The 22,689-nt window shown below is 37.3% G+C and overlaps 1 protein-coding gene across 1 annotated transcript in view; it reads right to left on the bottom strand.

Moving 5' to 3' along the window:
- Window positions 1-435: 435 nt before the first annotated feature.
- The window catches only part of ST8SIA4 (ST8 alpha-N-acetyl-neuraminide alpha-2,8-sialyltransferase 4), a 106,197-nt gene continuing 83,943 nt past the window's right edge, over window positions 436-22,689 (bottom strand). Inside the window, exon 5 of the mRNA XM_082623125.1 lies at window positions 436-4,760. Coding sequence (XP_082479251.1) covers window positions 4,478-4,760 — 283 coding nt within the window. The 3' untranslated portion in view covers window positions 436-4,477. The remainder of the gene's footprint in view (window positions 4,761-22,689) is intronic.

The following is a 22,689-nucleotide window of genomic DNA, read 5'->3' as shown; positions in this document are numbered from 1 at the left end:
TGAACTGCAAACAGCAGCAAGTGAGTGTAAGAGCAGTCAACATCACAAGTCACAGGGAAGCCATATGAATGTGCAATGTGTAAGGAGCCACTGGCTTCTTCAGCCACGAAGCTGGAGTGACACACTGACAACAGTCAGTGGGAATACAAATTGGATATAAATGACTGTAACTTGTGTAACACTCCATTCCCTCAACCACAAACAGAATGCACTACACAGAAAACTGTCAAGGATCTCCTGATGTTCATGGGCTTTTGATATTGTTCATATTTCCAGGTATACACTTTAAATAAATGGTTTGCCAAATTGCCAATGGCTGGGGCTGAGGGGGAGGGAAAACAGAAGCACTAGCTAAAGCTTGTTAAAGCTTTACACTACCTTATGTTGACATGTAAAGTGGAACAGAGGTCTTAGATATAAGAGATGAGAGAAAAATTGAAAAAAAATGGGGGTTTAATTTATTTTACAGTTTTACAAATGATAAAACAGTAACACCCAATTGCTATACATAAACAAAAGGGAAACAGTGTTGAACAGAATGAACTTGACAGAATAAACCTCATCTTTCAATTCCACAAATGATGTAAGAAATACTCAGTAGCAATTATCCTGTGCAGCAATACTATCTCTGTAAACTCTTTTTTCCCCCCTGCTATATACATTTGAAACACTTGTGCTTTTGCCTACACAAAGAAACAGTATTTATTAAAAAGTGCTACTTAAATGGGGAGACACAGAGTCTGCAGCCACAATCTGAAAACTGCAATTCAAATACATTGCCAGCTTGAAGACTTTTTTTAATTTTTTTTTTTAAAGATTTGGATACACTAGACCCTTATTGTAACTCTAGGTATGAACAATGTAGAATTCAGTTATAAATAGATCCCTTTAAAGCAGGTTAGCAACTGAAGTTTCAAAAGAACTTCTTTATTCTAAAGTGGTCTTATCTCCAGAGTGCTTCACAGTGCAGGCCCCGAAGACATTAGCATAACACAAATCTAGTGTGTGTATATTACAGACTAAGTGTGTATACACACAGACACACATATATAACATTGTATATATGCATCACACATGTCTATTTGTACTATGCAGATATATCTATAACACATATATAATAAAATATCTATTTCTAGGTGGGCTTTATTTGGATTTTCTTCCATCAAATAGGAACAATAACTCTCGCTCCATCTGTCAAATGTTGGTATATTGATGTCTGATGGGGAAACCCTCAAACTTGTAGAGGTAACAACTAACTATACATAACTCTTCCTACACCCCTTCCACAACTATATATACTCCAACAATAACCACACGAAAACAATTTTTTTATGAACCAAATACCACACTGTGTGCATTATGACTAACTGGCTCAATTAGAAATAAATTACTTTGTTCACCCTTTTCCTGTGTAGTAGCTTAATAACTAGTTGGTATGTACACTACCTATAGCATTATTTAAATAAATTGTTTCTGTAAGCATATACATAGAAATTCCCATTAGCAACTGATATATATTTCATATGATATACAATACACAAAGACATTTGAATGCCCAGCACCTTCTTTCAGACAGAAAAACTTCCACAGTCATTTCATCAGTCCTGTGGGCTGAATCATTAGATCTGCCCAGAGAAGTCTGTTACTGATTTATTATTTTTATTCCAGCAACTTAATTTTAAGTATAGAACAGGCTGGGTAATAATGATGAAAATGCTTCCATGGCCTCTTCATGTCAACAGCACAGTAACAACCATGTTCTCTAAAGGACAGGAATATTTCACAATCAGCTGCCTGAGCATTGCCAGGTACAGGTTTAAATCGTGAAAAGGAAATAAAATATTAAAGAAGTGAACGTATGATAGTCTCAAAAGAAAAAAGACCCCAGATATTTCAAGTATGTGTAATTTGATTTCATCATCATCCCTTTTGCCCTCTGATGGGTTAAATCTCAATTCTTTTTCTTATTCTTGCTGTTAGCCTTCAGTGATTTCCTTGCCCTATCCCCGCAAGAAGGCCACAGTGGATCGCGAAGGGGAAGGGGAGATGGAAACGTATACAACAGGGAATGAATTGGTCTTGTACAGTTTGTCTTCTTTGAACACTAAATGCCTTTAATTGAATTCATTCTTGAGTATTGAAAGTTCCCTGAGATGAACAAAAGTAGTCTCAGTCGATACTGAAGCCCTTTTTATATGCTGAGCATTTTCAGAACTGGGCACTGTATTTAGAGAACACAAAGCATAGGGTAACAAAGCAATGTGAAGCTAAAAAGGCACTACTCAATGCATCTATGAGATAAACAATGCACAGAACAGTGAATATCTGGGATGCTTTTGCTGTGGGCTTAAAATTGTTTAAACACATTTGTTGAAAATGCAGTAAAAATGGCAAGGTACCTTGCTGCTGCTTTTTAAGACATACTTTTAATGAGTTCTGACATGTATTTTATCTACAAGAATTTACTTGTGACTTCAAAATTTTTATTGAATTCAAATTAAAGGCTACTCAAACAACTTGTCTGCAAATAGTCCAAATTAAGTAATTACCTACTTTTGATTCATTGGGTAAATCAGACTTTTCAACTTTACATTCAAAATATGTATCTAGTACTTTAAAAACTTCCAAGAGGTAAGAGGTTCAATGATAAAAGTACATCATATTCTATCCATTTTAAGCTATGTGTCTTTATGGATTCTATTTTATGGATTCTATTTTGTTTTCTTAGAGACACAAATTCTCAGCAAATATAATCTTCTGTATCTCAAGGTTCTATAATATTTTTAAAAAGAATACCACATATTATTAATATATTGAGAACTGTAGTACTGTGAATATCTTTTTTCTTGATAACATATATATACATATTCTTTATGCTATTCATTCTTTTTCAGACGGTCTTCCCTAAGAAACAAAACATACATATTCCTCATGCTATTTCTTCTTTTTTCAGGCTGCCTTCCCTAAGAAACAAGAAGTAATCTATGTTGTTTCAGATCAAGAGTAGAAATGGGAACGCAGTATTTCTGCTTTCTAAAGAAACAATTTACCATCAGAATTACCTACCAGCATAGTAATTACCAGAAATTGGCCTATTGGTCAATTCTGTTATGTGTTAAAATGTTTAAAAATCACTTTATAAACAATTTCATGTGTTCCTCTGAAAACACATTAATGTGATAATGTGAATAAATTTAACTATAGAAAAAATATTGGTCAATTTAATTAATCTGAAGTGCAAAATACTGATGTACAGTTTCATTGTTAAACCTCTTAAAATTAATCATCTCCGTGATGAAAACAATACTCTATTAATCATATTATTTCTGCACTAAGAAAATTTAACAATAATATAGAGAGCATGCCAATCTTTCCATCTGAATAACAAGGGGGATATCAAAGAAAAGTCGCATTTCAGCCCCATCAAACATTTATTCTAATGGGCAAAATGCTTCCAAAAAATCATTATGAAGTGTAAAAGCTGTGGAAACTTCCTTCAAATAAAAATAAAGTTTGAATTTGGAAAATTTAAAATACCTAGAGACAACTTTCTCTTTAGTAGCATAATAATATATTAATATGTTATTTTCATGAAAGGAAAATGGTTTGTTTTGTAGATACATCAGTATAATCTTTGGTACCAAAAGAACATTTTTTTCCTGCTAATTTTACCATCTCAAATGACAGAGTTTATCTTTCCTTTAGAATGGCTCAAAATTACTGAGTGATACAGGTTATCTGGTACCTTCTACACCGTTGGGAAAAAACCTGGAGGTTTAGAGCTGTGCAAAATAAAACTATTTTTTACAAAGTCATTGTGTGATAACACTTTAAAAATATAAGAACTTTAAAAATGATCACTTGAGGGTTATTTATCTCATTCATTTTTATCTCAGAAGGATTTTTGAAGCACCCCAATACCCAAACCAAAAGAGATTCCAGAAGGCAAACGGAACAGAAACAAAAACAAAGTTCATGATCGGACTCAGAATCCTGACTGAAGGCATTTACTTGAGTTATTTAATCTTATGGATTTCACTGCTCAAACTGTTTCCATCTTGATTTCTGCTGACAGGACGGTTCAGTTTCCCCAAAGGCTGAGTTGTGTTCCTGGATTCCTCTTCTCATGTGCTTGGCATTGCAGTGGCAGCCCAACAGTGATGAACATTTTTGCTTCATTAACTAATGACAAGTGCATTGTTGGATCTTGTAAACACTACTGATTATACATTCAAACTGTGTTCTTAGTGGAAGTGGCACTTACTAGGACCCTTGAAGTCAAAATACTTAATTTTCAGAGCACTTTGCAGGTATTTCATCAGTTGGTAGTGCATTTCTCATGAACGTCCTTTATCACCTTTCAGATAAGTGGTGGATGCTGAAACCCAGTCTTGTTTTGGATCCTGTTTTCAAATCTTAGGAAGCATCTTCAGAATAGAAGTGCATATTCAGTCTGTTTGTATGTTTCAGATGTGCTTTATTGCTTTATGCACTTTCCTGTTGTCAGTTTCAGAGCTCCTCTATTATGTAGCACATTTAATGTTTTGAATTCTAATGGCATTCTATGAGGGCTTGCATTGGAAAAGTACCTGTATTTTAAGTCATCATAGTAATGATATTTGACAGCTTTTCCATTCAGATCCTTAGGGAATGGCCAGAATCCGTACAGGTGAATTTCATCACAGAATCTCGTGGCTAGGGTATACATGAGCAGACCTGTGCTGGGTCTTTTGATGGGAACTTTGTTTGTCAGCCAGTAACTGGGGAAAAAAACATACACACAAGAGAAGAATTTAGAGAAACGTTCAACATACCCTATAGCGAGTACACTGTGTATAATCAAAGTAAATGAAGTTTGAAAAGTAACTGTATGAATGACATTCAAAAGACTGCTGAAGAAATAATATATTTCTTAAGCATTTAGAAAGTTGAATGCATTTATTTTAGCTTTCTTATCCTTTATTTTCTTGCTTATTTTGAGGTCATATGAATAGCCAAGGGACCTGGAATGTGGGTAAATATTACTGTGGAATCTTGTATTCAAAAAGAACTAGAACAAAACATTTGTATAACCTACAGAGTAGAATCTTCTCAGAAAGGGTTAAATATGACTGCAAAAGGCACAGTAATTGGGCAGCGATTAAGTAATTTTCCTAGAAAAAGAAGATTTGAAACTATGCCTATAGGTTTTCATAATCTTTAATTTTTCAATTAAAAATCCAAACAAGGGCTTCCCTGGTGGCGCAGTGGTTGAGAGTCCGCCTGCTGATGCAGGGGGCGCGGGTTCGTGCCCCGGTCCGGGAAGATCCCACATGCCGTGGAGCAGCTGGGCCCGTGAGCCATGGCCGCTGAGCCTACGCGTCCGGAGCCTGTGCTCCGCAATGGGAGAGGCCACAGCAGTGAGAGGCCCGCGTACCGCAAAAAAAAAAAATTGTTGTTTCTAGATAAAAATCCAAACAAATAAATGCTTTGCCTGTATTATACTAACTGACTTATTCAACTCCAATTTCTAAGTCACATTTTACAAAACCTAATTAAGAATATTGCCTCAACCCACAGAACAACATAACACAAATAACAAATATTTGTAAATAGTTCACCACTTATGCCATTTAAAATTTTGTTAGATAAGCAAACATATTTCAGTGCTGATAAGTATTTTATACTATTCGTTAAAAAAGGCAATAGGGGCCTCCCTGGTGGCGCAGTGGTTGAGAGTCTGCCTGCCGATTCAGGGGATACGGGTTTGTGTCCCGGTCTGGGAGGATCCCATATGCCGTGGAGCGGCTGGGCCCGTGAGCCATGGCCGCTGAGCCTGTGCATCTGGAGCCTGTGCTCCGCAACGGGAGAGGCCACAACAGTGAGCGGCCCGCATACCGCAAAAAAAAAAAAAAAAAAAGGCAATAGGGCTTCCCTGGTGGCGCAGTGGTTGAGAGTCCGCCTGCCGATGCAGGGGACGCAGGTTCGTGCCCCTGTCCAGGAAGGTCCCACATGCTGCGGAGTGGCCGGGCCAGTGAGCCGTGGCTGCTGGGCCTGCGCGTCCGGAGCCTGTGCTCCGCAACGGGAGGGGCCGCAACAGTGAGAGGCCCGCGTACCACACACACACAAAAAAAAAAGGCAATAAAATACTCCAAAATGTTTGATCCACCACTGTTGCCAGACTTTCTTCACCTGCACACTCACAAGTTAATCATTACCTCTGGCAGGGAAGGAGGTGCCAATACTTCTTGGCACATTCATTATCTTATGTGGAATCAGCTAAAAGTTAAGAAAGAGCGTGGATTTTCTCTGACATTCAAAGTTGTATAGTTATAAATAAAGTTAATAAATTGTTTGTTTTTTTAATTTTTCTTTTTATTATCTCCTATTCAGGGAAATATATACCTGGTGATCCAAATATGAGGGGGAGATTGTTCAATTCTGGCCGTTGCTGTGCTTAAATATTTGCCTCTGATTTTACATAATATTATTTTCTTTTTCTTTAAAAAAATAATTTATGAAGCTTTCCAGGCTGGATCAAATACATGTAGACTACTGAATATGAAAAAAGCCCAATTTTGTTTTATTTCATTTGGTTAAAGAAATATTGGTTAAAGAAATATTCAAACCTCACTACAAACATCCAAAAAAGGGAAAAATATACTTAACCATTATTATTCCTGTTTTTTTTTTTCCTTCTTTTTCACCCTTCCTTTGAACCAGGTTTGACCTTTCACATTTTTAATTTTTCCTGTTGGGTGAAGGCCATGTGCTGAATGTTGTGAGCAATGTGAAATGCATTACGAGCCTTTTGTTATCACAAGTGTTTTGAGAAAGCATATTCTCAGTAAAGAGGATTCATAAGGAATTGTTAGAGAAGAACATCTAAGAATTTTCTCATAACCCAAAGGTATGAGCAAAAGCCATAGTACGTATATTGTTTACATCTTGAAGAAATCACAGACATAGATTTCATGCAAGGAGAATAGTAAAACCACAGTCTGAAGGCTTTGAAGAAACTTTGAAACAGCCTGAAGCTCTCTCAGCTCTGAGAAAGCAGGTGTTCTAACATGAAATGGTTATTATAGGAAAGTTTGGTGATCATGATTTGTGTGTGGTTACAAATGCCAGCTGAGGCAGTTGGTTAGATTAAAAAAGTGCATTTATTTATAAATTTTTAAAGTGACTGAAGCAAATCCATACTCAGTCAAAAAAATGATTATTTCCATCAGGGAATGTCAATTATTGGAAATAGTTTGGTAGTATGAAGGTCATGCTGAATTATCTTATTTCTAAAGCGGGGAAAAATAGCTAGGAGAATATAATGTAATGCTATATCATTTGTATGGTACTCCAAGGTCACATTATATGTAATTACAAGATCACATTATAAATAAGCTTTGTGATGTTTGGCTTATAACAGTTTGAATAATTTCAAAGAAAAATAAACTACCGATTTGTCAGGACGTTTTTGGAGAAACAATGCAAAACAAATGGCTCTTATTGATTTCTAAAAAGAAATCAGAGGGAAATAGGCCTTAACAAATGGCATCAATATTTAACAGATAAATTGAAATAAAACCTTAAAGCAGGTCAAGAACTACCGTCATAAGTAGTAACTTTCTGTGAAATTAAAAATACATAAGGAGAGAGGAGCTTCAAGATGGCGGAAGAGTAAGACGCAGAGATCACCTTCCTCTCCACAGATACATCAAAAATACATCTACATGTGGAACAACTCCTACAGAACACCTACTGAACACTGGCAGAAGACCTCAGACCTCCCAAAAGGCAAGAAACTCCCCACGTAACTGGGTAGGGCAAAAGAAAAAAGAAAAAACAGAGACAAAAGAATAGGGACGGGACCCGTACCAGTGGGAGGGAGCTGTGAAGGAGGAAAGGTTTCCACACACTAGAAGCCCCTTCATGGGCGGAGACAGCGGGGAGACGAGGCGGGTAAGATTCGGAGCCACGGAGGCGAGCGCAGCAGCAGGGGTGCGGAGGGCAAAGCGGAGAGATTCCCGCACAGAGGATCGGTGCCGACCGGCACTCACCAGTCCGAGAGGCTTGTCGGCTCACCCACCGGGGCGGGCAGGGCTGGGAGCTGAGGGTCCAGCTTCAGAGGTCTGATCGCAGGGAGAGGACTGGGGTTGGCAGCGTGAACACAGCCTGAAGGGGTTAGTGCGCCACAGATAGCCGGGAGGGAGTCTGGGAAAGGTCTGGAACTGCCGAAGAGGCAAGAGACTTTTTCTTGGTGCGTGAGGAGAGGGGATTAAGAGTGCAGCTTGAAGGAGTTCCAGAGACGGGTGCGAGCCACGGCTGTCAGCACGGACCCCAGAAACGGGCATGAGTCGCTAAGGCTGCTGCTGCTGCCACCAAGAAGACTGTGTGCGAGCACAGGTCACTCTCCACACCTCCCTTCCGGGGAGCCTGTGCAGCCCGCCACTGCCAGGGTCCCGTGATCCAGGGACAACTTCCCCGGGAGAATACAGGGCGCACCTCAGGCTGGTGCAACATCATGCCAGCCTCTGCCACCGCAGGCTCACCCCGCATCCATACCCCTCCATTCCCCCGGCCTGAGTGAGCCAGAGCCCCTGAATCTGCTCCTTTAACACCGTCCTGGCTGAGAGAGGAACTGACACCCTCAGGCGGCCTACACACAGAGGCAGGGCCAAATCCAAATCCGGGGTTCACCCCAGGAGCTGTGTGAACAAAGAAGAGAAAGGGAAATTTCTCTCAGCAGCCTCGGGAGCAGAGGATTAAATATCCACTATCAACTTGATGTACCCTGCATCTGTGGAATACCTGAATAGACAATGAATCATCCCAAACTGAGGAGGTGGACTTTGGGAGCAAAGATATATATATATTTTTCCCTTTTTCTCTTTTTGTGAGTGTGTATGTGTATGCTACTGTGTGTGATTTTGTCTTTATAGCTTTACTTTTACCATTTGTCCTAGGGTTCTGTCTGTCCGTTTTTTTGTTTAACTTTAAAAAATTTTTTATTAATAATTATTTTTTAGTTTAATGACTTTATTTTACTTTATTTTATTTTATTTTATCTTCTTTCTTTCTTTCTTTCTTTGTATTTTTTCTCCCTTTTAATCTGAGCCATGTGGATGAAAGGCTCTTGGTGCTCCAGCTAGGCACCAGGGCTGTGCTTCTGAGGTGGGAGAGCCAACTTCAGGACACTGGTCCACAAGAGACCTCCCAGCTCCACATAATATCAATGGCAAAAATCTCCCAGATATCTCCATCTCAATGCCAAGACCGAGCTTCACTCAACGACCAACAAGCTACAGTGCTGGACACCCTATGCCAAACAAAAACAAAATTTAGCACCACCACTCAGCTTTACAACAAATGCTAAAGGAACTTTTCTAGGCAAGAAACACAAGAGAAGGAAAAGACCTACAAAAACAAACCCAAAACAATTAAGAAAATGGTAATAGGAACATACATATCAATAATTACCTTAAATGTAAATGGATTAAATGCTCAAACCAAAAGACATAGACTGGCTGAATGGATACAAAAACAAGACCCATATAAATGCCGTCTACAAGAGACCCACTTCAGACCTAGGGAAACATACAGACTGAAAGTGAGGGGATGGAAAAAGATATTCCATGCAAACGGAAATCAAAAGAAAGCTGGAGTAGCAATTCTCATATCAGACAAAATAGACTTTAAAATAAAAACTATTACAAGAGACAAAGAAGGACACTAAATAATGATCAAGGGATTGATCCAAGAAGAAAATATAACAATTGTAAATATTTATGCACCCAACATAGAAGCACATCAATACATAAGGCAAATGCTAACATCCATAAAAGGGGAGATTGACAGTAACACAATCATAGTAGGGGACTTGAACACCCCACTTTCACCAATGGACAGATCATCCAATATGAAAATAAATAAGGAAACACAAGCTTTAAATGATACATTAAACAAGATGAACTTAATTGATATTTATAGGACATTCCATCCAAAAACAACAGAATACAAATTCTTCTCAAGTGCTCATGACACATTCTCCAGGATAGATCATATCTTGGGTCACAAATCAAGCCTTGGTAAATTTAAGAAAATTTAAATCATATCAAGTATCTTTTCTGACAACAATGCTATGAGACTAGATATCAATTACAGGAAAAAATCTGTACAAAATACAAACACATGGAGGCTAAAAAATACACTACTTAATAACCAAGAGATCACTGAAGAAATCAAAGAGGAAATTAAAAAATACCTAGAAACAAATGAGAATGAAAACACGACGACCCAAAACCTTTGGGATGCAGCAAAAGCAGTTCTAAGAGGGAAGTTTATAGCAATACAATCCTATCTTAAGAAACAGTAAACATCTCAAATAAACAACCTAACCTTACACCTAAAGCAATTAGAGAAAGAAGAACAAAAAACCCCCAAAGTTAGCAGAAGGAAAGAAATCATAAAAATCAGATCAGAAATAAATGAAAAAGAAATAAAGGGAACAATAGCAAGGATCAATAAAACTAAAAGCTGGTTCTTTGAGAAGATAAACAAAATTGATAAACCATTAGCCAGACTCATCAAGAAAAAAAGGGAGAAGACTCAAATCAATAGAATTAGAAATGAAGAAGGAGGAGTAACAACTGACGCTGCAGAAATACAAAGGATCATGAGAGATTACTACAGGTAACTCTATGCCCATAAAATGGAAAACCTGGAAGAAATGGACAAATTCTTAGAAATGCACAACCTTCCCAGATTGAACCAGGGATAGAAAATATGAATAGACCAATCACAAGCACTGAAATTGAAACTGTGATTAAAAATCTTGCAACAAACAAAAGCCCAGGACCAGATGGATTCACAGGAGAATTCTATCAAATATTTCGAGAAGAGCTAACACCTATCCTTCTCAAACTCTTCCAAAATATACCAGAGGGAGGAACACTGCCAAACTCATTCTATGAGGCCACGATCATCCTGATACCAAAACCCAACAAAGATGTCACAAAGAAAGAAAACTACAGGCCAATATCGCTGATGAACATAGATGCAAAAATCCTCAACAAAATACTAGCAAACAGGGCTTCCCTGGTGGCGCAGTGGTTGAGAGTCAGCCTGCCGACGCAGGGGACACGGGTTCGTGCCCCGGTCTAGGAAGATCCCACATGCAGCAGAGCGGCTGGGCCCGTGAGCCATGGCCGCTGAGCTTGCATGTCCAGAGCTTGTGCTCCGCAGCGGGAGAGGCCACAACAGTGAGAGGCCCGTGTACCGCAAAAAAAAAAAAAAATACTAGCAAACAGAATCCAACAGCACATTAAAAAGATCATACACCATGATCAAGTGGGGTTTATTCCAGGAATGCAAGTATTCTTCAATATATGCAAATCAATCCATGTGATACACCATATTAACAAATTGAAGGAGAAAAAATATATGATCATCTCAATAGATGCAGAAAAAGCTTTCAAAAAATTCAACACCGATTTATGATAAAAACGCTCCAGAAAGCAGGCATAGAGGGAACTTTCCTCAACATAATAAAGGCCACATATGACAAACCCACAGCCAACATTGTCCTCAATGGTAAAAAACTAAAACCATTTCCCCTAAGATCAGGAACAAGACAAGGTCGCCCGCTCTCACAAATATTATTGAACAAAGTTTTGGAAGTTTTAGCCACATAAATCATAGAAGAAAAAGAAATCCAAATCGGAAAAGAAGAAGTAAAGCTGTCACTGTTTGCGGATGACGTGATACTATACATAGAGAATCCTAAAGATGTTACCAGAAAACTACTAGAGCTAATCAATGAATTTGGTAAAGTAGCAGGAAACAAAATTAATGCACAGAAATCTCTAGCATTCCTATAGGCTAATGATGAAAAATCTGAAAGTGAGATTAAGGAAACACTCCCATTTACCACTGCAACAAAAAGAATAAAATATCTAGGAATAAACTTACCTAAGGAGACAAAAGACCTCTATGCAGAAAATTATAAGACACTGATGAAAGAAATTAAAGATGATACAAATAGAAGGAGAAATATACCACATTCTTGGATTGGAAGAATCAACATTGTGATGACTCTACTACCCAAAGCAATCTACAGATTCAGTGCAATCTCTATCAAACTATCACTGGCATTTTTCACAGAACTAGAACAAAAAATTTCATAATTTGTATGGAAACACAAAAGACCCCGAATAGCCAAAGCAATGCTGAGAACGAAAAATGGAGCTGTAGGAATCAGGCTCCCTGACTTCAGACTATACTACAAAGCTACAGTAATCAAGACAGTATGGTACTGGCTCAAAAACAGAAATATAGATGAATAGAACAGGATAGAAATCCCAGAGATAAACCCACTCACATATGGTCACCTTATCTTTGATAAAGGAGGCAAGAATATAGAGTAGGGGAAAGACAGCCTCTTCAATAAGTGGTGCTGGGAAAACTGGACAGGGACATGTAAAAGTATGAAATTAGAACACTCCCTAACACCATACACAAAAATAAACTCAAAATGGATTAAAGACCTAAATGTAAGGTCATACACTATCAAACTCTTAGAGGAAATCATAAGCAGAACACTCAATGACATAAATCACAGCAAGATCATTTTTGACCCACCTCCTAGAGAAATGGAAATAAAAACAAAAATAAACAAATGGGACATAATGAAACTTCAAAGCTTTTGCACAGCAAAGGACCATAAACAAGACCAAAAGACAACCCTCAGAATGGGAGAAAATATTTGCAAATGAAGCAATTGACAAAGGATTAATCTCCAAAATTTATAAGCAGCTCATGCAGCTCAATATCAAAAAACAAACAACCCAATCCAAAAATGGGCAGAAGACCTAAATAGACATTTCTCCAAAGAAGATATACAGATTGCCAACAAACACATGAAAGGATGTTCAACATCATTAATCATTAGAGAAATGCAAATCAAAACTACAATGAGATATCATCTCACACCAGTCAGAATGGCCATCATCAAAAAATCTACAAACAATAAATGCTGGAGAGGGTGTGGAGAAAACGGAACTCTCTTGCACTGTTGGTGGGAATGTAAATTGATATAGCCACTATGGAGAACAGTATGGAGGTTCCTTAAAAACTACACATAGAACTACCATATGACCCAGCAATCCCACTACTGGGCATATACCCTGAGAAAACCATAATTCCAAAAGAGTCATGTACCAAAATGTTCATTGCAGCTCTATTTACAATAGCCTGGACATGGAAGCAGCCTAAGTGTCCATCGACAGATGAATTGATAAGGAAGATATGGCACATATATACAATGGAATATTACTCAGCCATAAAAAGAAATAAAATTGAGTTATTTGTAGTGAGGTGGATGGACCTAGATTCTGTCATACAGAGTGAAGTAACTCAGAAAGAGAAAAACAAATACTGTATGCTAACACATATATATGGAATCTAAAAAAAAAAAAAAGTTCATGAAGAACCTAGGGGCAAGATGGGAGTAAAGACAACGACCTACTAGAGAATGGACCTGAGGATATGGGGAGGGGGAAGGGTAAGCTCTGACAAAGTGAGAGAGTGGCATGGACATATATACACTACCAAACATAAAATAGATATCTAGTGGGAAGCAGCTTCATAGCACAGGCAGATCAGCTCGGTGCTTTGTGACCACCTAGATAGGTGGGATAGGGACGGTGGGAGGGAGGGCGGCGTAAGAGGGAGGAGATATGGGAACCTATGTATATGTATAACTGATTCACTTTGTTATAAAGCAGAAACTAACACACCATTGTAAAGCAATTATACTCCAATAAAGATGTTAAAATTTTTTTTTTTAAAAATACAGAACCCCCCCCCAAAAAACCATAAGGAGGTAATCCAAATGCCATCAGTAAGAGTCTGCTATGTGCTTATATAACTTTAATGTCATGCTTGAAATAGTTTAGGCCAACTTAAACTATCAAGATTCAGTATTTCCCTAGGAACATAGTACAATTTTAAAGTATCTGAGAGTGTCCAGTTGTATACAAGCTGACATTTAAATACTATAAATTTCTTGTGAAGAGTTCATCAAAAATAGACTATTAAATTTTTTAAAAAATACCTAGAAACAAATGACAATGGAGACACGACGACCCAAAACCTATGGGATGCAGCAAAACCAGTTCTAAGAGGGAAGTTTATAGCAATACAATCCCACCTTAAGAAACAGGAAACATCTCGAATAAACAACCTAACCTTGCACCTAAAGCAATTAGAGAAAGAAGAACAAAAACATCCCAAAGTTAGCAGAAGGAAAGAAATCATAAAAATCAGATCAGAAATAAATGAAAAAGAAATGAAGGAAACGATAGCAAAGATCAATAAAACTAAAAGCTGGTTCTTTGAGAAGATAAACAAAATTGATAAACCATTAGCCAGACTCATCAAGAAAAGAAGGGAGAAGACTCAAATCAATAGAATTAGAAATGAAAAAGGAGAAGTAACAACTGACACTGCAGAAATACAAAAGATCATGAGAGATTACTATAAGCAACTCTATGCCCATAAAATGGACAAACTGGAAGAGATGGACAAATTCTTAGAAATGCACAACCTGCCAAGACTGACTCAGGAAGAAATAGAAAATATGAATAGACCAATCACAAGCACTGAAATTGAAACTGTGATTAAAAATCTTCCATCAAACAAAAGCCCAGGACCAGATGGCTTCACAGGCGAATTCTATCAAACATTTAGAGAAGAGCTAACACCCATCCTTCTCAAACTCTTCCAAACAATATCAGAGGAAGGAACACTCCCAAACTCATTCTACGAGGCCACCATCACCTTGATACCAAAACCAGGCAAGGATGTCACAAAGAAAGAAAACTACAGGCCAATATCACTGATGAACATAGATGCAAAAATCCTCAACAAAATACTAGCAAACAGAATCCAACAGCACATTAAAAGGATCATACACCATGATCAAGTGGGGTTTATTCCAGGAATGCAAGGATTCTTCAATATACGCAAATCAATCAATGTGATACACCATATTAACAAGTTGAAGGAGAAAAAACATATGATCATCTCAATAGATGCAGAGAAAGCTTTCGACAAAATTCAACACCCATTTATGATAAAAACCCTGCAGAAAGGAGGCATAGAGGGAACTTTCCTCAACATAATAAAGGCCATATATGACAAACCCACAGCCAACATTGTCCTCAATGGTGAAAAACTGAAACCATTTCCACTAAGATCAGGAACAAGACAAGGCTGCCCACTCTCACCACTCTTATTCAACGTAGTTTTGGAAGTTTTAGCCACAGCAATCAGAGAAGAAAAGGAAATAAAAGGAATCCAAATTGGAAAAGAAGAAGTAAAGCTGTCACTGTTTGCAGATGACATGATACTATACACAGAGAATCCTAAAGATGCTACCGAAAAACTACTAGAGCTAATCAATGAATTTGGTAAAGTAGCAGGATACAAAATTAATGTACAGAAATCTCTGGCATTCCTGTACACTAATGATGAAAAATCTGAAAATGAAATCAAGAAAACACTCCCATTTACCATTGCAACAAAAAGAATAAAATATCTAGGAATAAACCTACCTAAAGAGACAAAAGACCTGTATGCAGAAAATTATAAGACACTGATGAAAGAAATTAAAGATGATACAAATAGATGGAGAGATATACCATGCTCCTGGATTGGAAGAATCAATATTGTGAAAATGACTCTACTACCCAAAGCAATCTACAGATTCAATGCAATCCCTAACAAACTACCACTGGCATTTTTCACAGAACTAGACCAAAAAATTTCAAAATTTGTTTGGAAAAACAAAAGACCCCGAATAGCCAAAGCAATCTTGAGAACGAAAAATGGAGCTGGAGGAATCAGGCTCCCTGACTTCAGACTATACTACAAAGCTACAGTAATCAAGACAGTGTGGTACTGGCATAAAAACAGAAAGATAGATCAGTGGATCAGGATAGAAAGCCCAGAGATAAACCCACGCACATATGGCCAACTTATCTTTGATAAAGGAGGCAGGAATGTACAGTGGAGAAAGGACAGCCTCTTCAATAAGTGGTGCTGGGAAAACTGGACAGGGACATGTAAAAGTTTGAGATTAGATCATTCTCTAACACCATACACAAAAATAAGCTCAAAATGGATTAAAGACTTAAATGTAAGGCCAGAAACTATCAAACTCTTAGAGGAAAACATAGGCAGAACACTCTATGACATAAATCACAGCAAGATCCTTTTGGACCCACCTCCTAGAGAAATGGAAATAAAAACAAAGATAAACAGATGGGACCTAATGAAACTTCAAAGCTTTTGCACAGCAAAGGAAACCATAAACAAGACCAAAAGACAATCCTCAGAATGGGAGAAAATATTTGCAAATGAAGCAACTGACAAAGGATTAATCTCCAAAATTTATAAACAGCTCATGCAGCTCAATAGCAAAAAAACAAACAACCCAATCCAAAAATGGACAGAAGACTTAAATAGGCATTTCTCCAAAGAAGACATACAGACTGCCAACAAACACATGAAAGAATGCTCAACATCATTAATCATTAGAGAAATGCAAATCAAAACTACAATGAGATATCATCTCACACCAATCAGAATGGCCATCATCAAGAAATCTAGAAACAATAAATGCTGGAGAGGGTGTGGAGAAAAGGGAACACTCTTGCACTGCTGGTGGGAATGTGAATTGGTACAGCCACTATGGAGAACAGTATGGAGGTTCCTTAAAAAACTAAAAATAGAACTACCATATGACCCAGCAATCCCACTACTAGGCATATACCCTGAGAAAACCATAATTCCAAAAGAGACATGTACCAAAATGTTCATTGCAGCTCTATTCACAATAGCCCGGAGATGGAAACAACCTAAGTGTCCATCATCGGATGAATGGATAAAGAAGATGTGGCACATATATACAATGGAATATTACTCAGCCATAAAAAGAAACGAAACTGACCTATTTGTAATGAGGTGGATAGACCTAGAGTCTGTCATACAGAGTGAAGTAAGTCAGAAAGAGAAAGACAAATACCGTATGCTAACACATATATATGGAATTAAAAAAAAAATGTCATGAAGAACCTAGGGGTAAAACGGGAATAAAGACACAGACCTACTTGAGAATGGTCTTGTGGATATGGGGAGGGGGAAGGGTAAGCTGTGACAAAGCGAAAGAGAGGCATGGACATATATACACTACCAAACGTAAGGTAGATAGATAGTGGGAAGCAGCCGCAGAGCACAGGGAGATCAGCTCGGTGCTTTGTGACCGCCTGGAGGGGTGGGATGGGGAGGGTGGGAGGGAGGGAGATGCATGAGGGAAGGGATGTGGGAACAGATGTATATGTATGACTGATTCACTTTGTTATAAAGCAGAAACTAATAAAAATAAATAATAATAATAAAAAAAATAGACTATTAAATTTTTAACCCTAATTAGGAGAAAAAGATGGAAAACAATGCACTGATAAAATAATGAACTATTCATACTCTAATTCAGTACAATCTGTTCTAATTTTTATTTCAAGTTCATATCTGTTACAGTTTAAAATTTAGCAATGTTTTCAATTTAGCACATAATCTAGTTTCCATTGTATGTATTTCTTTTTATAGAAATCGATGTTTTAAAATTATAAAATCCATGCAGGCTCCCTGTAGAAGATTTGAAGCAAAAGGAAATGAATGAGCAAGAAAACTATTACCCAAAATCCAACCACATAGAGATAATTACTGCCACAGTGTGCTGCATCCTTTTGTTTTCCTAGCTGTTTTGGATCTTAATATATATTACAATCATTCATAGACATACATAGAATATTTTTCATCAGCTAGGCTCAGTTTTACTTCAGATATTATTAATTCCCTCTCTCCCTCCCTTCCTTTCTGCTTTAATACTCTAATAGTCTGTCTTGTTGTATGAAGCAAACTCACCCTGGATTTGCTATATAAGTTTTTGAACATTTCTTTTTATAGATGCAATACTCTCCCTAGGTCTCTCTGCTTCCCAACAAGGTGTCTTATCTACTCTTCCTCCAGCATATCAGTCCCATTTCTTATTTCAAACAAACTCAACTTGGAATACCTTTACTCACCAAATCGGTGAGCTATAGAAGGCCATATATATGGTCACAAGATGTGGGTGTGAATCTGTAATATAATGCTCATGAGTCATTGGGAAAACTACTTCACTTCCTTGGAACTTGGTTAATAATATTTAACATACAAGATTGTTATGATAAAGTAAAAGAGATTGTAAGTATGTAAGACCATAGCATAAAGCTTGACACATAGTAACAGTAGTTGAACTTCAACATACCCCACACAACCCATTCTTCAATCCCACTCACACATCCTACATCTCTCCTGGCACCGTCTATAACTACATACTGGTTGGACAACTGTGGTCATGTCATTTCACCTCAGTGGTCTGTTTCCTTAGGTGAGAAACAGAACCATCTGACTGTATGGCTTTGGGGCTTCCTCTATCTATAAGATTCTATTGCTGTTTCAAATCTCTCCATGAAACTGCACGCTCCCTGAAGCTGTGTGAAACTCTCTTGCTACTGCTCCATTCCCTCCTCCCCATTCTGTTCCTTTTACCTTCTTTTAGTTTTTAATATATTGTAAAGCAAAGGTACTTGGTGACAAATTGATATTATAATGGGTAATCACAGGCAGGCATACAAAATGGAGTTGGAAGGCTATTGAGAATCTGGTCTCAGACACATCTCTGTACCACTGAAAACCTGAACCCTCTTTGAACTGTACCAGGCCCAAGCACACCACCAGCCGTATTCAGAACAACACCTGCCAGCTGCAGCCTTACGATCTCAAGGTCTCTCCCTGTAACTATGCAACCATTTCGGATTCCAACCAATCTCTTTACTTAACAAACACCCTTACTTCTTCCCAGCTCCAATTATAATTACTGATAAACAACTCATGTAACTAACTGCAACCTTGTGTTTTTTGCCTTTATAAGCCTCCCCTATTGTATAGCCCTGTGGAACACAATTCAAGTGCTTCTTGAATGTATGTCTCCTGGGCCACAATCCTAACAAACCCCAAATAAACACCTTTTTATTTCAAACAGGTCTCCATTTCTAACATTTTGCTTAACATACTTAATAGGTGCTTTTTAATTTTAAAGCCTGCAATATGTTCAATTTTATCTCATAATAAATTAAATAATCACCTTATGAGCCAAAATAAATGATTATTTCAAGAAACCCATGTTTTAGAAATAAAAGCAAGAAATGTTATATTCAAAAGTAGTAATTAATATACTGATGACAGCTCACACTCAACACATTGGCAAACAAGGAATATTAATTTGTATTTATGTTTAAACAGAGAAGCCAAAATGTTTAGAAGTAATATAATAGTTTTTCCTCTTAAAACATTATTATTCTTCTTAAAATCAACCATGAAAATGTCTAGAAGAATTTGAATACAGAGTATGAAATCCCACTGTGCCAAGAGTTTTCATTTAGTATTTATACTATATGAAAAGTTTCCATTCATGAGTCCAGAAATTCTGTTCTCTGGGATGGGAGATGGAGCACACAGCATTTTGTGCCTGTGCATTCTTACTTCCGAGGGAGTCTTCTCTATTTCTCCTCCCATATTTATCTTCCCACAACTGAGCTTTGTGCTTGGCTCCAGAGGAAGAGTCTGTTAAAGGTAAATAACATGGCTTCTGGTTGTAAAATAGCTACAGAAATTTGAGATATTATAAAAGAATTAGCTTTCTATAATACATCTTTGCAGAAGATGTTTGCATCTTCCCAATTCTACACTCCACCCCCCAAAACTAATTCTTTTATAATATCTGAATATTATATATGAGTATTATATTCTGGGATTTTGTCTTCCACATTTGTCAATATGTTGGTTCACTGTTAGGAAGAGAATGTGTGTACAGGTTATAAAATGTAAAACTTAAAAGCAATCATCCCTGGAATGGAATGGAATATCTCTGCTGTTTTATTTTCAACTGTTCAAATCGTCCTTTCATTGTATTCCCAGTCTGTGGTATACTACAAAACATGAATTCATTTTAAAAAGTTTTTAATTTTAAAATTTAAAAAAATTTTTAAATTGCATAAAACTTACTTTTTAAAAAAAACTGTTGTGGTAACATTCATGACACCTTTTAAGATTATGAGATGGCTTATCTTGTCACAAAACTAGGGTTGGTGATAATTTCTTTAAAAAAAAAAGAACTTCCAGCACTGTATTCACTGAGAATAATTCAGTCCACCATGAGTTATTCTATTACTCCAGAGAAGCAAAAAGTGATAGATCTTACATCCAATTCTTGTGTGAGGAAACAAAAGGACAGAATAGCATATTTAATGTGATTTGGCAAGCTAGGAGTAAACCCAGGAGTAAAAACATAAGTAATTTATTAAATGGTAGTGTTAAGAACTCTACGCATGTAGTTTTTTTCATTTAATCCTCACCACAAACCTCTGAATAGATGTTATTTCACAGATGAGGACACCAAGGCCTGGGGAGGCTAAATAAACAGATTAAGGTCATGGAATTTGTAGATGATGGGACCAGGATTTAAGCCCGCATCTATCTGGTTATGATTATTTCAGTTTTAACTAAAAAAGAATTGGATTCCTTAGCTTCTACAGAGCATTCAGCTAGGAATAGCAAGTCCTCAGGACTATTTGCAACACAGAGTTCACATGGGGAAAAAATAAACATCTGTATTGTGTTCGGTGATTAACAGTCTAGTGTCAATAATGATGTGTTTTATGCACAGAGCTTTCTCGGTTTTCTTTGTTTTTTTCAAAGGTAAATAAGAGCTGACCAGTATAAAGGACCCACTTTTCCCATGAACACTCTCAAAAGTGTTTGAAGTCAGAAGATGATTTTGTAGTTTCAACATGTATCTTAACCACATTGCAAATGCCAGAGGCAATGATATTGAATCAAAGGGTAGGGATTTCCATGCAGATTTGAATAAGGCTTCTTAAAGTATTTTGAAGTGTCATTAAAATGAAAGCAGGAATTTGTAACCTCAAAAGGTCGAATCTATCAATATTTTTTTCTGTGTGTCCTTTATATGCAGAGCTCTGTATGAAGTAGGTGACAAAAAGAAGACAGAAAATTCTTTCTGCTGAAGCCCTTCGTAGTCTACATACAGAAAATGTTTTATCCACCTTCATAAGCCTAATTTATCAGAGGCATAGAGGACTCACAGCATGGGAAAAGGAACAGAGATACTACTTTAGGCCTAAAAATCTCTACATTCTATTTGGTACCTATTTATGTTACTTGATGTCTACTATAGGAATCAGGCTTTGACCTTAACTCTGAATTCACCTTTCTTTTTTTTTTCTTTTTTTTTTTTTGCGGTACGCGGGCCTTTCACTGTTGTGGCCTCTCCCGTTGCGGAGCACAGGCTCCGGACGCGCAGGCTCAGCGGCCATGGCTCACAGACCCAGCCGCTCCGCGGCATGTGGGATCTTCCCGGACCGGGGCACGAACCGGTGTCCCCTGCATCGGCAGGTGGACTCTCAACCACTGAGCCACCAGGGAAGCCCCTTTGGGGACTTCTTGAAGATAATGCTTAAAAACTTGAACTGGCACATGAAAGCTATGGCAAAAAAACAGACATAATGCCATAGGCTTTAATGAGTTTCTCTTTTAACCCAATTGAATTCTGAAAGACAACTGAAATGTATAATCTAAACTGCCAGAATGAAGAAGTGGTGATGTCCAGATATTGGCAACATAGAAGGGGGATGGGTCTTTTGAAGCATGATGAAGGAATTAAATGAGGTTAATGCTAAAGAGCTTTGTGAACGATCCTTTTTATGAGATTAGGTTACTTTTTGAAAATAAAAAAATATGGAAACCTTACATTTTTCCTATTAAAATTAAAAGGAAGCAGTGAAATCATTTATCATAAGACATGGAGTCTTACAAGAAAAGAAAGAGGAATTAAGAGCAAGTAGAGTAGGTAATCCTAATGCTTATCAAGAATGGCTTAGATATTGGCAGATGAAAATATTAGCAGTATTTTATCTATGTAACTTTTCCCTTTACATAAACATTTATTCTAAGGAGGCACTTAGAGATTATACTTCCACACTCCCCAGCCAACATAAGGGCAGTTTCTCAATAGAAGTCCATTTTACTATAATAACAAAATGTAAACGACCCTTCTAATGGCCTGATGATCTTATTTTAGCTTCATCTGGACTATTTACAAATGGATATGCCCAGTTTACATCAATAAGTCAGGTTACATTAACCTTCCAGATAGGAGTTGTGCTAAAATCTAGTTCAAGAGGAGTAAGGACCAGCAAATGCGATCTATAATCCATTCACTAATAATGTGATTTATCCACTCAATAATGAAAAATGCTTGCTAGCAAAGTGTACAAACTAAACATCAGCCAAAGATCAGAGTTCTCCTGAAAGCCCATGAAGAAACAGAATCAAGACAATCATAAACAAGTTCAAAGTAGTTATTTTAAGCTTTCTCAGCAATTATCAAAACAACATTTGGGGAGGTTAGTCAAATATAGATTATTCCCTATTTTTATTCTTGTCAAAAAGTGTGTGATGCTGAAGAGACTGCCCATTTAGAAAACTGTCTTGTCCTTGCCATGAATTTATCACTCAGTAAGGGCTTTCTAT

Source organism: Mesoplodon mirus (assembly GCF_964341445.2).
Source record: "Mesoplodon mirus genome assembly, chromosome: 5".
NCBI classification, from domain to species: Eukaryota; Metazoa; Chordata; class Mammalia; order Artiodactyla; family Ziphiidae; genus Mesoplodon; species Mesoplodon mirus.
The sequence above is the reverse complement of the archived record's forward strand: the minus strand, read 5'-3'. Positions and strand labels throughout refer to the sequence as shown.